We start from the raw sequence: 17265 nt of genomic DNA, 5'->3' as shown, positions 1-17265 counted from the left end.
ACTACGGAGAAAACATATTAAAAACAAGAGAAGAACCTACCCTCGTGCTACTTAGCTGTTCCGAGATCCTGCCTCTCCAACATGGGCACTGGCAGGAGCAGTGCTTGCAAACCCCACCCAGGGATTTTCCTCTGGTTGCAAGTTCATCACACCCTCAGATGAGAACCAGCACAGCCCGGAAACGTTTCATCCACCCTTTATACCCTTTGGTGGTCTTTGAACTGACCATGAAGAGGCAATAATAAGTCTCTGCTTCCAAAGGCTGGATTCGAGGGGGGTCATTTGCATTTCCTTCCCCGCAAGTATTTCCTAGGAAATCACTTTGCTCATATTGCCCCCCCCCCGCCCACGAAGTCCTCTGAAGTCCCTAATATCTTCCAGAGATTTCATTAATCATGTCCTCCCTCCTGAAGAGGTTCCATGCAATCCTACGCTAGTCCATGAACATTTGCGTTTGGGGGACTCCCCAAATCCTTAACCTTCATTCCATAAGGTTTCACATGATTCCATAAGGTTTGGCCAGGATACTACTGTATCTGTCCCAACTACTTATTACCTGTAGTATCTGAGCACCTCACAGTCTACGTGACACTCAACTTGGGGATGTTTCAGAGCTTCTAAAATAATGAACCACCCTGGCATGTCGAACAGCTGGCGTCAAGCACTGAGCCCAGACCCAGGGCGGGATCAGACCTTTTGAATATGTCCACGTGGCAATAAAACATCCCCAGCACTGAGTCTCAGAGCCCAGGTCTTCTGGCTCAGGCTAGCAGGGCTCAAGCTGGACCCCAGGTTCTGGGACCCTCCCGCCTCGCGGGGTCTCAGAGCTCAGGCTCCAGCCCAAGCCTGGACGTCTACATGGTAATTTTATAACCTCACAGTCCGAGCTCCATGAGCCTGAGGCAGCTGATCCAAGCCAGCCGTGGCCGCGCTGCAGGTCTTTCATTGCAGTGTAGATAGATGTACCCGTCGTCGTGCTTTGCTTCCTGCCAGCCCCCCCTCTCCTTCTCCAGGCCTGGTTGCCAATTCTCTTTGCTGTCGTTTACACCACTGCATCATTGGTGCAAACCAAATCAGCATTTTACAGCCACTTTACCCCGGTGTGAATGACCATGCCCAGGAGAGGGCAGTGGGGAACTTGGCCCCAGGTCTTTTCCTTGGCAGGGTGGTTCAGTGCCGTAGTTTCAGCTGACAGCGACACCAAAAATCCACAAGCGCCCAGGAGTGTTATTGTACCTGCATGAACTCTCCCATCTGCTTCACTGGTTTTGCACTGTACTCCTCTGAGCCTTCACGACACAGGCCAGGAGCTGGGGCTCCCCACTTGCCATTTCCAAGGGAATCCCTGGCTGCTGATTCTCAGCAATCCTGTGCAGGCAAGCAGTCCAGCACCCACCCCACACCTTACAAAGGAAAAGGACCAGCCTCCGCCCCAAGCACCAGCCTCTCGGACACCTGGCAAGTCCCAGACGGGCAGCAACCTAACCCCGCCAAGCATGGTGTGGATTTCTCGGCACACCAGGCAATCCTGCCCCATGCTGGCTGCACTCATCAGAATCTAATTCGCTCTCCTGACCCCCTCGGAGAGCAGCTGGGGAACAGAAGGCGTCATGCTCCAGGGAGCAGGGCAAAGCAGCTGTCTCGCCATTGGCCTGCAGGGTTGCTAAGTGGGCATCAATCTTGCATCACTTTGCTGGGGCCACGGTCGAGTGTGTGTGGGAGATAAGTTTACAATGTCACCCACGGTCCCTCCTCCATGGGTGTCTGCTTTCAGCGAGTGCTCTGTGTCAAGCGCCCAGTCGCTGTCACCAGTGCTGATCGACTAATGCTTCACCGCAGCAAGGATCCAGCAAGCGTCTTGTGCTGGGCTCCTCTGGGAACACCCCAGGGCCAGGGCCTTTTCTCTCTTGCATCCGGGCAGGGCGGTTTTATCAGAGCAGACAGAAATCCCCGCCTGTCAGCATTCGCGCTGAGGATCAGCCGTAGTTCTGGAGCAAGAAGCAGGGAAGAGAGCACGGCCCAATAAAGGATTGGTTCCGTTTGTGCATCCAAGACGTGTCCGGGATGGCAGAGGTGGGGCGGAGAAAGACACCTGCCATTGCTGCTCATGAGACCGGTACGCTTGCTGTGAAGCCCCAGCTCCCTTTGGCATGGGGCAAGAGTGTAAGCAACTGGAGGCAGGTCTGTCTTTTTATGAGGTGTCTGTACAGTGCCTAGCACCGTGGGGCCTCAATCTTTAGGTGCTACTGTAAATAAATTAATAAATAACCTCTGAGAGACTGTCATTTCCTGTACATTTGTACGGCCCTTAGCAAAATGGGAAGCTGATCTAACTGACCTAGAGGTGCTACTCTGCCTCAGTTTCCCCATCTGTAAAACAGGGATAATGATTTTGACTTCCCTTGCCAAGCATTTTGAGATCTGCTGATGAACAGGGCTGTATAAAAGTGAGGGATTATTAGTGTTATGACTGCAATATACATAATAAAAATAGTGACCGATAGCAATCACTCTCTTGACTCTGGGTGGGCAGCCCAGCAAAGGAACTTTATGAAACCTACCTGAAAATTGCTCCTTTAGAGAATCAGATTTTGAGAGGGGTTTTTTTTGTTTCTGTTTTAAGGATCTGGAAATGTCTGGATATGTTTATTTCTGAGATGGGCCCAAAATAAAACCCTGCCCATCCCAACCCCACCACAGTGCAACTGGCCTGGGGCAAATCCCTGAACTGCTTGGTGCCTGGGTTTCCCCATTTGTGAGGAGGGATTGTAAAATTGACCTACCTCACAGCAGGGACAGAGGGGATGTGGTAAAGCTGAAATGTCTGTTCAGAGCTGCTGTCAAGATGTCAAGTGTCCCATAAATGCCAAATCGTTAGAAATCACGGCTGGAAACAGGAGCTGGTGGGAAGTAGCTGGTCTTGGCTCTGTGACATTTCTGTTCATTACAGTGCTCTGGATTCAGGCAGCACTTTCCTTAGTGCTGTCACTTCCCTCCTCTCAAAGTCGGAGCTGCAGGCGTTTCGATGAATGGCTTGTGAAAGATGCTTTCGTTCCATCGTTACTTCTGTAAGCGCGTGTGTATCTGCTGCCTTCTCACAATGGTACCCCAACACTGCCTCCTTGGACAGCAGAGAAACTCATTTTCTTAGGGCATGGCTGCCTCTCCTGTCAATGTACCTGAGCTAGCTTTAATTTAGCTGGCAGCAGTGAGTTTCAGCACATATATCATTGGGCATGCCTGCCCTGTAGCACCCCCTTCTGGCAAAGCATGGTGCCGCAGGCCCTGCCCTCAGTTTACCCTCTTCAGGGGCTCCTTAAATCACCTCCACCAGTCCAGAGTCGTTAAAACATTCCCCTTCTGGGTCTAATTTACAATTCACAACAACACACAGTCCTGTAGGGCTTCCCCCTCTTCACCCAGAAGAGAACCCTCCTCTTCCCTGGGCCATTCCCCAGCTGGAGTCTTTCCACCCCCCCCTGCTGTCTCCACTCCACTCCACCCTCCCTCTTTTCCCAGGAGAGGCTCCAAGCCTTTCAACTCCACCCTGGCTCTTGCCTGCTTTTTGTTCCCTGCAACCAGGGGCTCTCCGGCAGCTTTCCACTCTCTGAACCCTGCAGGCATCGTCTAAGTGTCTATAGCTTTGCTTCCCCAGCTTCTTTCTTTCTTTCTTTCTTTCTTTCAATGGCAAAGGAGACTTGGCTGAATAATCTATATCCACCACTAACTATAATTGCTAACTACTTAGTGGTTCATATTCTCTTTCTGCCCTGGGTCTTCCAGCAGGCAATGGTACACCTTTCTAATACTACCCCATTTCCATGATATTTTCACCCCCATTTCCTCTTCCTGTTTCCCCCTTTATAAGGTCCAGGTGCCTTCCATAAGACCAATTTGGGCAGCAGGTAATGAGTCACACGGGCCCACTACCTCTTAGAGGGCACGTCGCCCTGAGCTAGCTTGCTAGCCCTGCAAGTAATTACCCGGGATTCCAGGTGGGCTTGTACGCGTCCATGTTAGTACAGCACCACTGTTCCAGTGCCTGAGCTAGCTAGATCGAAGCGAGCTCAGGTACGTCTGTGTGAGCTGCAGTTACACCCTGTGATTGGAGGCTAGACATGCCCTTTGTGACAGTACATCCCCTGCTCAAAGTGCACCAAATAGGAACTTCAGCTGTGAGCCCTGCACTTAAAATACAGACCCCCAAACCCTGATGCTGCAACAGCTTCAAATCGAAGATGATTGCTCTAACAACATATGCAAATTAATAGATTTGTATGAATTATTTGTATTATTGTAGCGCGTAGGAGCGCCCATCATAGACCAGGACCCGCACGGTGCAGGGCGCTGTACAGATACAGGAAAAGACAGTCCCTGTCTCAGAGAACTGTGTCGTCAGTCTCTCTTCTGGTGTGACAGCGCCAGGGATTTTGTGCGGGCATCAATCAGCAGCTTCCTATATGGAAACTCCACTGGGCTGAAGCAACATAATAATGTTTCTCTGGTGCCTTTGAATCTGAGCATCTCAGAGAGCTTCGCAAATACGAAATAGTTTCATTGTCAAGTCCCCCTTGGAGGATAGAGAACGCTCACTGTGTCTGCATTAGAGGTGGGGAAACTGAGGCATGGAGCGATTGAGCAACTTGCCCAACGTCATCCTTGGCGTCAGTGGCCGAGTCTGGGGTAGTACGCAGGAATTCCTAGTTTTTTTCTTCTAATCACCAGCTCGGACTTTTTCCAAGAGTTGGGCACAGAACCTAGGCATCCTAGCGCTCAGTCCTGGCTTCAGATCAGTAGCTAACACTCCTTTCCAGAGCGAGAGACAGAACGCAGCAGTCCTGGCTTCTTCTGCTCTAGTCACTAAGCTACATTGCTGATGGCAGCCTGGTTTTCTGACATATTATTAACTCATGTGCATTTTGTTGGTTTGTGCCAGGCCCCGGGCCGGGACAGTACCGTCTGCCTCCGACTGTCGGATTTGTCAACCACGACTACACCAAGTTATCCAGCCCAGCTTATTCCTTTCACAGGAGACTCAACAATGGCAGTAAGTCTTTGTGAACCATTCTCTCTGAGACAGCCTGGGGCCGAACAACGTCAGTCTCATATTCTTCCCAGTGCCCCCCTCACACAAAATTCCCTCCACTCCGTATCCAGTGTCACTTCACCCACCTCCCGGCCCTTCCTCAGAGCATCTTCTCAGGCACTGAGTCCAAACGTGTGTATACCGCACCCGTGTGTGTGTACCTCCCCTCCATATGGCCCATATGTGTTTGGGTCCTGTCTCTGTGTGTGTACCCCAGTGTGGGTGTGCCCCTTCCAAGTGTGGGTTTGTGTCCTGTCACATCTGTGTGTGTTTGTATCACCCATGTGTGGGTTTGTGTCCTGTCTATGTGTGTTTATCACCCATCTGTGTATGTGTGTTTTCTCTCTGTGTGTGCATCACCCATGTGTGGGTGTGTGTTCTGTCTATCACTCATGTGTGTGTGTATGTATCACCCGTGTGTGTGTGTGTTCTGTGTGTGTGCATCACCCATGTGTGGGTGGGTGTATCACTCACGTGTGTATGTATCACCCGTGTGTGGGTGTATGTTCTCTGTGTGTGTGTCGCCCATATATGGGTTTGTGTCCTGTGTGTGTGTGTATCGCCCATGTGTGTGTGTGTGTATCACCTGTGTGTCTGTGTATCACCAATGTGTGTGTTCTATGTGTGTGTATCACCCGTGTGTGGGTGTGTGTGCTTTCTGTGTGTGTGTTGCCCATATGTGGGTTTGTGTCCTGTCTGTGTGTGTATCGCCCATGCATGGGTTTGTGTTCTCTGTGTGTGCGTGTCTAGGAGAACTTCTTGTACACAGATCTTTTGTGCTTTGCCATTGTGTACAGTGTTGCTGTTACCACGAGCTTGCTGGGACAGGGTAACTTTGAAACTGCATTATCTCAGCTGAGCAGGCTGAGAGCACAGACACCGCAGGACACCTGACCGCTCTTTATTTCCAAAACAAGAATGCACAGGGTGAAGCAGGGAGCCAGAGCCGAGAGGCCAAAAGTGCATTATTCTCAAGCTCAGTAGGATTTGTAATGAAAACCAATACACCTTTCCTCCCTGCGCCATACCCCTCCTGGCCAAACTGCATCCCCTCCCCGCTTCCGCTTCAGAGGGGTCATTGAAATGCAGGCCCACGACCATCAGGGGCTGCTGCCACTCGTCTCTGAATGCAGCCGTCACGCTGTCCAGACCTTAGCCTCAGAGCAGCGAGCCCCACTGGCCCCTTCCAATGGCCTGTCATTTTGAAAACCTGTCGCGACTAAACATGACAGAAGCGTGCCTGATTAGTGGAGGTTACGCCTGTACGTGCCCAGGAGTGTTGTGGCCGCGGGTTGTAACAGGCACTCTTCAGCTGTCGATCTCAACGAACAGGGGAGTAACGTTATCCCCATTAAGAAAAGGAGGACTTGTGGCACCTTAGAGACTAACCAATTTATTTGAGCATAAGCTTTCGTGAGCTACAGCTTACTTCATCTAAGGTGCCATAAGTCCTCCTTTTCTTTTTGCGAATACAGACTAACGTGGCTGCTACTCTGAAAACTGTTATCCCCATTGCACAGCTGAGGAAACGGATTTTCCTAAGATCATCAGCAGAAGAACTAGGGCTAGAGACCTGCCCTCCCCTGCAGCCCTGTCAAGCTCTTGATGTTGCTTACAAATGATCAAAGGCCTAGATCTGATCTTATAGCTGTGGCTTTTACACGGGATGTGATTCCGTTGACTGGAGTGGAGGGCTTGATTTACACCGGTGTACGTGAGTGGAAATCAAAGTCCTTTATTTACTCCAGATTCATTCCCCAGGATGGGCCGGAGTCTGATCTCAGGGCAGTGTAAATCCAGAATGACTCCATGGAAATCAGCAGGATTATAACAGTGTAATAGATCAGAGTATGGCCCGGTGTGGATGCACAATCAAATTGGGATGTGACCGACAGGCCCGTGTCCAAATTCATCCCTGGTAAAATCCCACTGAAGTTATATCAGGCATGAATTTGGCCCACTCCATAGGAGAAAGCGCGGTCCTATCTTCCCAGCCGCCCCATTGCTCTATGCTTTTCCCTTTTGTTGTCAGTGTACTTTAAAGATTCAAGCCCAGGTCCCTGCTATTACGTGGACCCGCAACTCACTCGCTTTGGCAGGAGCGGAGGCCCGTCCTATTCCATGCTGGCGAGATCAAAGACCGTGGGTGAGTGGAAGAGCATCAAAAGCCTCCATCGGGCTAGGAGTTGGTGTGCCTGGTTTGGTCGCGTCAGCAGCTCATTTTGGGTTGCTTTTAAATTGAATGTAGTGCTGTGGAAAGGGGCTGGTTTAGCAGCCCTTGGGCCTCTCTTCATCCTCAGAGCAGGCTACTCCTCTGCCATTGTTCCTCGCTCAAGCCTGGTGGGCCCCCCTAGGGTGAGAATGGCCCATTCAGCCCTGGGCTGAGGCCACTTCCAGGGGTGAGTCAGTGCCAACACTGGGGTCGGCTTTGGTGCGTCCAGCTTTAGTGTTTAACGCTGTGTCTCCTTCAGCGCAGCCACAGACCCCCGGGCCAGGCAGGTACAGTCCAGAGAAAGCCCCACCTGTCACCCAGCGCAGACCGCCGTCTTTCACCATGGGATCTCGTACCAAGTACCGGCAGGTGGATCCCATCCCTGCCCCGAACAGCTACACTCTCCCCTTGCTGCTGGGCTCCCGGGTCCCCAGCAAACCGTCCAGCCCTAGTGTCACCATCTCAGGGCGGAACAAACACGGTGGGTTTTCTGAGGACTTGTCCCAAACGCCTGGCCCAGGCCATTACAACAGGATGGATCCCAACACCTACTTGCCCCGACCACCTGCCTTCTCCATTCGGGGACGATGCGGTGCGCCCAGGGCTGCCTTCCGGACACCGGGACCTGGAACACACAGCCCAGAAAATGTGACCGCCCACAGGACAAGAGCCCCGGCCTACTCCCTGGGTGTCCGGCACTCCGAATTTGTCACTCCACTCATTGTGGATGTTTCCCAGTGACAGAGCAGTGGGGCAGCAATTCCCTGGCATCACGCCAACTGGCCTTGATTTACCTTCCCTGCCTTGATCGACTGGATCTCCAGGGACTCAGACTGGAAGCTCTTCGCTTTGCCCCCAGCCCATTCATGCCAAGCAGTCCTGGGAGAGCTTCCAAGCAGTGGATGCACCAGCACCTGAGACATTTAAAACCGGGCCAGTCCAAACCCTTGTGGCACTGTAGGGAACAATCCTGCACTGCTCTGCAGTGGGAGGAGTTTTCCTAGGGTTGCCAACCCTCCAGGATTGGCCTGGAGTCTCCAGGGATTAAAGATTAATCTTTAATTAAATATTATGTCCTCATGTGATGAAATCTCCAGGAACACAACCAAATTTGGCAACCCTAAGTTTTCCACCTCTGGCCACTGTGACGCTTTGATTCTCTAACAGCCTCCACAAACTGGGTGCTGATCTTCCCACTTGGAGACCCAAAGTTTCTTTAATAAACAGGTCAACAGAGAAGAATTTCAAAGGCTGTGTTTGTATGCAGTGTGGACTTGACGCACAGCTCTGCGTGGCTCGCAAGCTTGTCTCTCTCAACCACAGAAGTTGGTCCAATAAACGATATTACGTCCCCCACCTTGTCTCTCTAAAGATATTTTCAGGGCAGGCAGGGGATAGGGAGAGGGGGAAAGGGAAGAGGTGCTGCTTTCTAGCCCCCTCCCTGGCATTCCTCCGGGTTCGATTGTCACATTTACTTTCCCACCATTTATTACTGCTGTTTCTTTTTGCTCTTTTCCTGCCTCAGGCAGTGAAACTAGGCTGGTGAGTTTCACTTGCTGTATCTAGTCAGTTCCCTTTCAGGTTCTAAGCAGTACCAGACCTTTGCGTTTGGGTGTACAGCCCTGCAGGGGGGACCATAGCAATCCCCCCCCTTGGCCCTGAGGAATGAAATTATCTCTGTTGTAATAGGTTTTAAACCCCACCTTTCCCCTGTGTATTTTGAACAACGTTTGGGCTGAGCTATTCACTAGCATCATTTGTAACATACAAAAAAGTTTCCAAGGGTGACAGATGTTCTTCAGATTCAGAATAAATTTACTAACCAACAAAAGACACTGTGTTGAAATGCTGCCTCCCCGCTGCATCGCAGCTCTCCACCCCCATGTTTCTTGACATTTCTGCACTAAACCACACCACCCTGCTAGCCCTCACACAGAGCTGTCAAGTGTCGACACCCCTGGCAAAGGCACCTCCTTGTAACCTCCTTCCCTGTTCCTTCCTGCTCAGCCACTGACGCCCGTGAAGGACCGCATACAGCACAGACCCCTCACTGGTGTCAAGGGGTATGGAACATAAGAACGGCCCTAAGGGGTCAGACCAAGGGTCCATCGAGCCCAGTGTCCTGTCTTCCAACAGTGGCCAGTGCCAGATGCCCCAGAGGGAATGAACAGAACAGGTCATCATCAAGTGATCCATCCCCTGTCGCTCATTCCCAGCTTCTGGCAAACAGAGGCTAGGGACATCATCGCTGCCTATCCTGGCTAATAGCCATTGATGGACCTATCCTCCATCAATTATTGTAGCACGTAGGAGCGCCCATCATGGACCAGGACCCCCACGGTGCTAGGTGCTGTACAGATACAGAAAAAGACAGATTCTCTGAGACAGGGACTATCTAGTTCTTTTTTGAACCCTGTTATGGTCTTGGCCTTCACAACATCCTCTGGCAAGTAGTTCCACAGGTTGACTGTGCATTGTGTGAAGGAATACTTCCTTTTATTTGTTTTATAGCCTGAGTTATATGGATTTAAATCAGTAGAGGATCCACCTCGCTGGATGGGAAGGAGAGGAGGGGACGACAACATGACTAGCCATCTTGATAGCGTCCTAGAGAACTTGGTCACTGGACCCAGACACCGGTTCTGTTCTGTGCTAGGAGGCGGGGCTGTATGAATTTGGAAGGCAGGTCTGATGTGGGTTATAACTTACCGGCAGATCCCATGTGGCAAACTGTTCCAGTTCCTTCTGCGCAGCAATGAGGAGGGAATGGATGGGCTCCCTCCACGTGTGTGAAAGATCTTCCACCTACCTTCAGGGACAGGCTGGGTATCTGTGGTGTGAAGCAGCACCCCAAGGGGAAAAGAGTCGCCTTTCTCCTCAAGGTCTGAGTGATCAGGCTGCCTTGCACTGGGTTATGCCATGACACGACTGATACACCTCACCATTTTAACCCCCATGCAACACAGCAGAGACATCTTCTTACACCCTGTTGGTTGCTGCAGGGGATACACCCTCTATCCTCCCACCTATGTCTGCCTTTGCGCCGCGAGACCAAGGATGAGGGTCTCCTGGGCACGAGTACCCAGAGCCTCTTCATGTCCCACTGCTCACAAATGGGGAGACCGAAGGCGGGAAAGCTTCCATTATTGTGAGCTGCTGGGGACAGAGCTCGAACCCTTCTTCTCTCTAGAATGGCCCATGTGCACCTATGGTGCCCCATGCCATTCATAAATAATAGGAGGCGGGGGGCCAGATCCCCAGCTGGGATCAATCGACATAGTTCTGAGGAGACTGCCAAGGTCTGGTGGACCTGCTAACACATCAATGGAGCTGTGCCAACTGGTATCAGCTCAGGAGCCAGCCCTACGCATGGAGTCTTCTTTATGGGAAAGTCCTAGAGAACTGATCCGGGAGGGATAATCTTCCTGTAAAATGACCTGTGGGATGCAACAGCCGGGACCTCACCCTTTGTTTCATTCTCTTGGTATTCCAAGTGACCGCTCTAGAATCTGGTTGGTCTCACCCCTATTAAATGCTGTAAAAGTGCTCGGTGCCCAAGTGCCATACACTAAGGGGGTATTCAGGGTTACTTATTTGTACATGCAAGGCTTAGCACATCAGGGCTGGGAGGTGTTACTGTCAGATTAATAACAATAATGATGCCACATTCTAGAGATACCATTCTCTGCGTGAAGAGTCAAACCCAAAGGCTGGGTCTGATTCTCCCCTGCTTTGGACCATGTGTCACCTGTGTACAACCAGGTGTGGACTAGCCCCAGGTCTACCAACCTCAGTGAACCTGGCCCAGGTTTCAGATCTATGAATGTAAGAGGCAGGCAGGCTTTGCCTGAAAATGCCCTATCCCATAGCCAGCATTGATGCTGCTGGGAAAGAGTTAAGTGGGCTGTGCTGATTGGCTGAGGCAGGCGGTTTGTTACCCCACCTGGAAACAGGGGAGGTGGGAGTGGCGCTCTGGGGAGAAAGGATCTAGGGTGTGGGCTGAGCTGTGCAGAGGGAGGAGCAGCCTGGTCTGGGGAGAAGATCTGAGCTGAACTTTATGGTAGCTGTATCAATAAAGCCCAAACCGAGGAAGGGGAGAGGTTGTACTCCAAGAACAAGCTGGGAATGGCACTTCCGCACACTAATGACAGCTGAAACCAGGCTCCTGAGAAGCCAGCATCCTGAGGATGGGGATGGAGTGGGTGGCTCCTTCTTTTTCCTTCAGCTCCAAAACCTCTCCAGAGAGAGTGGCTGTAGCGAGACCTTCAGCCTTCCCCCACTGTATCCCCTACTTTTTCCCTAGGGTGGCTGAAGATGATGGGAGCCTGACGCAGTCACGCTTTCCGTGGCCTGGATTTTACTACCAGCCCTGGCTAATTAATCATTTGCTGATTTCTTTCTAATAAGTTACATCTGCTGAGTTTCCACTGGGCCTCTGTCTGGCGAGGGGGGCCCCCGGTTTCACCCTGGGTGACTTGAAATAAATAAATAAATAGATACCGCCTCACTCGGCCCTCTCGCTTGTTTATTTTCCCCTTGATCAATAAACATTAACCTCCCGCCTGCATCTGCTGGCCCACAGAGGGAAACAACAACCAGGCAGCAGGCAAGGTAGCCACTCTCTGAGCGGAGAGCCCAGAGGAAGTGGTGAGAGCAGCGGACACACTGCAGCTGAACTCAAGGCAGTGGGCTGACGGAGAACGTGCCAGCACGGGCTTTCAGCTGCCCTTCCTCCCAGAGCGCAGTGAGTGCTGTAAGAGGGAGACCGGTTGCTGGCAACAGGTAAGTCCTCTATGAATTGTGTGTGTGTGTGTGTAGTTATCGGGGTTGGAGGCTCTCCACTTCAAGCTGCGGTCCTGTTCACAAATGAAGCAGAGTCAGGTCCAGTCACTCCTCACATGGGAGGACTCTGCTATGAAGTGGGTTGTGTTGATTTCATAACGGAGAGCGGGGTTCTGCCATGTAGCTAGGCAGTGACCCCCAGCTTCAGCAAGGCCGTAGAGAGAGCTGTGCGTAGCCTCGGTGTCTTGGCCCAGTTCCAGTTCGGGGAGAATTGCACTGTGCCCATCTGACACCCCGCCCACCCACTGAGGCGTTTGGGACTCTCCACCCCCAGGTCTAAATGCTAAAAGGAAGGGAGGCAGAACAAACAACAAACCTGTATATAAATGCTCAGCCACTAGGACTAGCCACTTCTGCTATTCTTCTATTGTATTTTAACAACCAGATCCTACGGTGGTTAGTTCTCTAGAAAGACCAAAGATTAGCTAGACTGTTCTGGAGCAATGCGCGCTGTTGAGCGCCGGCTGTGTTCCACCCCAGAGCTGGGTGCATTTTGGTAGCGCGTGAAGTGGCTCAAAGAGCCTACAGAGATGCAAGAACGTATTAATACACCAGAATGTGCGTCTCTCTGGCCCCTTATCCATTCACACAGCTACCCGAACTGACACGGCACACATCCATACACACACACACAAACACACACACGCACACACAGCTACCCGAACTGACACGGCACACATCCATACACACACACACACAAACACACACACGCACACACAGCTACCCGAACTGACACGGCACACATCCATACACACACACACACACACACACACACACACACACACAGAGCCTCTCTGAAATACATCCTCACACTGACACAATACTGGACATGCCCACCATACACTCCCGCTGACACAGCCATACACACACGCCCTCATCGCTACACAGGCCCCATACTCCTCCCCGACCCGCACAGAGACCAAAATGAGGGAAACGGTTGAGCCCCTTTGAGAACACAGGCGATGCCTGTGACCTTTCCCCATGAGCTGTCTGGCCCCCCCGACAGCACACCAGGCTCCCCCCTTCCTTTCTGCAGCTTTATCTGCACTGCAGAAAGAGGTGGGCGTTTACACTGAGGCAGCTCTTTCCATGCAGGTAGTTTTCACCTCACTGTAGCTAGTCCAGGTCAATCCGGTCCACATCTGGGGTTGACCTCGACCAGCCTTGTCCAAGTGAAAACGACAATGTTGGGTCTCCGCAGGTGTAAAACAAACCCCCCTGGCCACATCCTCTGCTAGGCCTCTCGCCCCACCCCACTCTCTTTCCTGGAAAGAGAGCAGGGCCCAGGGCCCCAGGCCGGTGGGAGCAGTGATTGCATTAAGGACAGGAGATGGCGGGACAGAGAGGCCCTTTCATGTGCAGAGCTGAGCCACAGAACAGCAAAGGGGAGACAGTGGTTCCCGGGGGCGAAGTAGGGTTGCCAACTTTCTAATCACACCAAACCGAACTCCCCTGCCCTGTTCCTTCTTGAGGCCCTGCCCATGCCCCGCCCCTTCTCTGAGGCCCCGCCCCTCACTTGCTCCATCCCACCCCCCACCCCCGTTGCTCACTCTTCCCCACCGACACTCACTTTTACCAGGCTGGGGCAAGGGGTTAGGGGGCAGGGGGTGAGGGCTCCAGCTGGGGGTGCGGGCTCTGGGGTGGGGCCAGGGATGAGGGGTTTGGGGTGCGGGAGGGGACTCCGAGCTGGGCCATGGGGTTGGGGTGCAGGGGGGTGAGGGCTCCAGCTGGGGCTGTGGACTCTGGGGTGGGGCTGGGTGTGAGGGGTTTGGGGTGAGAGATGGGACTCCAGGCTGGGGCAGGGGTATGGGGTATGTGGGGGGGGAGAGCTCTGGCTGGGGGTGGGGTTGGGGATGAGGGGTTTGGGGTGTGGGAGGGGACTCTGAGCTGGCCCGGGGGATTGGGGCACGGGGGGGTAAGGGTTCCGGCTGGGGGTGGGGCCAGGGATGAGGGGTTTGGGGTGCAGGTGGGGACTCCAGGCTGGGCCAGGGGGTTGAGGTGTAGGGGAAGGGGGTGAGGGCGGGGGCTCTGGGCTGGGCCAGGGAGTTGGGGGGGGGTTGTGGGATCCTGGCGGCTCTTACCGCAGCATCAAGGAAGCAGCCACCAGGTCCCTCTGGCCTCTAGGCGCATAGGCGGCCAGGCGGCTCTGTGCAGTGTGCGCTGCCTTCATGCCCGCAGGCACCACCCCCCGCTGCTCCCATTGGTTGCTGTTCCCGACCAATGGGAGCTGCGGAGCCTGTACTCGGGGCGGGGGCAGCGTGCGGAGCCTCCCAGTCCCTGGCCATCCCAGCGCCGAGGGGCCGCAGGGATCTGGCAGCCGCTTCCAGGAGCGGTGCAGAGCCAGGGCACGGAGGGAGCCTGCCTTAGCCCCGGGTCCCCACTGCGCCGCCGACCAAACTTTTAATGGCAGTGCCGACCGGAGCCACCGGGGTCCCTTTTCGACCAAGCGTTCCGGTAAAAATCCAGACGCCTGGCAACCCTACCAACAGGGTCTGACGTGAGGCGAATTGAAGCAGGGCCTGGCAGCACCGACAGCCATGAAGCCATCAGAGGGGATGGTCAGATCATGCTCTTCCGTCTCCTGGGGTTCCTACAGGGGCCATGCACCTCAGCCAACTGGGCCAACTTCAGACCAGGCCTGCAGAGCCGCTCCAGATCCTACGTTTGTCTGAGGAGTTCCGGTTTGGGCAGAGATTTCTCACTCCCCGTCCCTGAGCCCCTGGCAGTTCCCAGCTCCCTCAGTTGCTGCCTGATACCATCTCCTCTTCTCCCCTTTCTGTCACATTCCCTCCTTGGAGCATGCAGCCTGGTACCTCCAAATCCCAAATTCTTAGGCCGAGGGCATGTCTAGGAAGGCAGAGAAGGTCAGGGAGAAGCATTAAGAGGCAATCAGGGTGGGGCATTCAGGAGGGTCAGGGAGGGGCACTTCTGGGGGTACCCAGGGAGGTCAGGGAGGGGCACTTCTGGGGGTACATAGTGGGGTCAGGGAGGGGCACTTCTGGTGTGGGGTTTGTAAACCTCATCCTAACCTAGTGCATGTGTTGCGCATGTGTGTAAGGTACGTGTGTAAAATACCTTTTTGGGGGGTGTCAAGGATAGTGCACCATTGCGTGCCAAAACACGGGTGGCAAACATGTTTGTGCACGTCGTGCATGGGCTTGTGTGTGTGTAACACACGGACTTGTGTGCATCTGGGTATAGTGCGTGGGGGAGTGTAGGTGGCTGTCGGTGCTGCCAGGCCCTGCGTCCATTCGCCTCACGTCAGACCCCATCGGCCCCCAGAACGCTTGTGTGCCATGCACGTACGGGTGAGCGTAGGCGTGGACATGGCTCCGTGTGTTCACACTGCCCCACGACAGGCACAGCAACCAGCTGCGCAAGGGCAAAGCCGCTGCCAATGGAGGAAGAATCAAAGACAAAGCCCCCAGGTGGGAGCAGCTGATTCAGGGCTTGGTGCACAGATGAAGCCAAGCAGCAGTGGGCAGGACAAAGGGGCCATTGTCAAGATCAGACCCCTGGGCTAAGTCCTGCTCTCAGCCACACTCAGACAATGCTACGAACTCCCTTGGGGCTTCTGGGGTGCAACTCAGCAAAGTTGGACACAAGGAAACGAGATTGTCCAGTTCCCGTGCTCTGGCCCAGGGCTGTCCCTTGCAGCAGACGCGTCCATTACACAGCATCCTTAACTTGGTACAATCGGGTGAATACCTGACCCTTGTGCTCCCAGGCCAGGAAGGAGCCAGGGATAAGAAGCTAAGAGAAGAGAATGGCACGACCCCTGCCGATTTGTCGGCGCTCCTGTCAGCCCCGGGCGATACACGTTCTGACAGCATCCCTGAAGCACAGCTCAGCCTAGAGGCAGTCAGCCTAGCGTTTCCCTGGCTGTACCATGGCGATAACAATTCCCTGCCTTACGGGGCACTGCAAGGACAAAGCTCGCAGGCAGCTCCAGCACTCCGGTGACCAGGGCCCCAGAAGTGCCCTGACGGAGAGAGACGGACTGAGGCAGAGAGCAGATTAAGGCCTTGTCTGCACACAAAAGTTTTACGGCTTTAACGCTGCTGGGGTAATTAAAGGGATGCCAACCCAGCTAGTGTGGACGCACTGATACCGGGATAAAAGTGTTTCACACCAGTATAGTTATTCATTCCTCTGTGGGAAGGGGAGTAAGCTCTAGTGGTTTATACCTTATCCCTGTGCCCATGCTAGGGGCTGTAGCTATCTAAGACTATCGGTGAAATGTCACACCCTGAACTGACATATTAATACTGGTACAAAACCTGCACCCAGGTCAGGGTTAAGTGAGTCACCCAAGGTGAGACTCGAGTCGTTCATAAGCCAGGAATTAAACCCAGCTCTCCAGAGTACCACTGCCATGCCCCTGCCCACTAGACCATCCTTCCTCCTCAGTCAGGCTTGGTGAGAATCGGCATCTGCCGGATCCCTGGGGCTGCTGAGTGGCCACACTGCCCTTGGGATTGCAGACCGGGGCAGAGCCACATTGCTACAATTGCTGCTCTCCATCACCTGTCCCATGGAGGTGGCTGTTCCGGTCCCCAGGGCTTCTCTGCCCAACAATTTCCGGCAAACCCAGGGCTGTGCATGAAGCCATTCGGCTGCGATTTTTCTTCTCTCCTCCTTGCATCTGAGCGTGTAAGAAAATGTAAACTGCATTTCCCTTGGATTGGCTGGCGCTGCCTCCTGGCTCCCCTTTGAAACGCCGCCGCCAGCAAATCGCTCCCTTCTGCCCAGCGGGTGGGGTGATTTAGCTTTCATTCCGGGAGCCCCCTGCAGACAGAACCCAGCTGCCATGATGTGCAGCCAGATCAGAGGGACCTGGTGTTCCTCTTTGGATGGCTCTTTGATGGATGAATTGTTTGCCGCCAGCGGTGAGGCAGCCAGACTTTTGTTTTCATGTTCGGCTTCTAACAATAGCCTCCTCTGAAGGTCCCCTCCCCATCCCATCTCACCTTTCCCCTTGGTCTTTGGATTGTCTCTGCAACAGCCAGGGATGGAGAGCGGAGTTCTGCACTGAGGACCCGGGAACGGGCCTTCAAGCCAAAGGCTGGAGTTCTACATCAAGGATTGGAGCTCCCTTCCAAAGCAGGGCTGGACTGAGGTCCCA

The 17265-nt window shown here is 53.5% G+C and overlaps 2 protein-coding genes across 2 annotated transcripts in view; both read left to right on the top strand.

Annotated features, from left to right (window-relative positions):
* Positions 1–1967: 1967 nt before the first annotated feature.
* On the top strand, positions 1968–8167 carry CIMAP1D (CIMAP1 family member D). The gene is made up of 4 exons (XM_074939634.1): positions 1968–2116; positions 4937–5047; positions 7119–7232; positions 7558–8167. Exons 1-4 carry the CDS (start codon positions 2065–2067, stop codon positions 8037–8039), a joined length of 759 nt encoding a protein of 252 aa, XP_074795735.1. The 5' UTR covers positions 1968–2064; the 3' UTR covers positions 8040–8167.
* Positions 8168–11856: 3689 nt separating this feature from the next.
* Positions 11857–17265, top strand: part of SHC2 (SHC adaptor protein 2) — a 28950-nt gene continuing 23541 nt past the window's right edge. Inside the window, exon 1 of the mRNA XM_074939510.1 lies at positions 11857–12080. The gene's annotated coding sequence lies outside the window, so the exon portion shown is untranslated. The remainder of the gene's footprint in view (positions 12081–17265) is intronic.

This window comes from Natator depressus, chromosome 25, assembly GCF_965152275.1.
Source record: "Natator depressus isolate rNatDep1 chromosome 25, rNatDep2.hap1, whole genome shotgun sequence".
NCBI lineage: Eukaryota > Metazoa > Chordata > Testudines > Cheloniidae > Natator > Natator depressus.
Note: the sequence above shows the minus strand (reverse complement) of the source record. Positions and strands in the feature narration are given on the sequence as shown.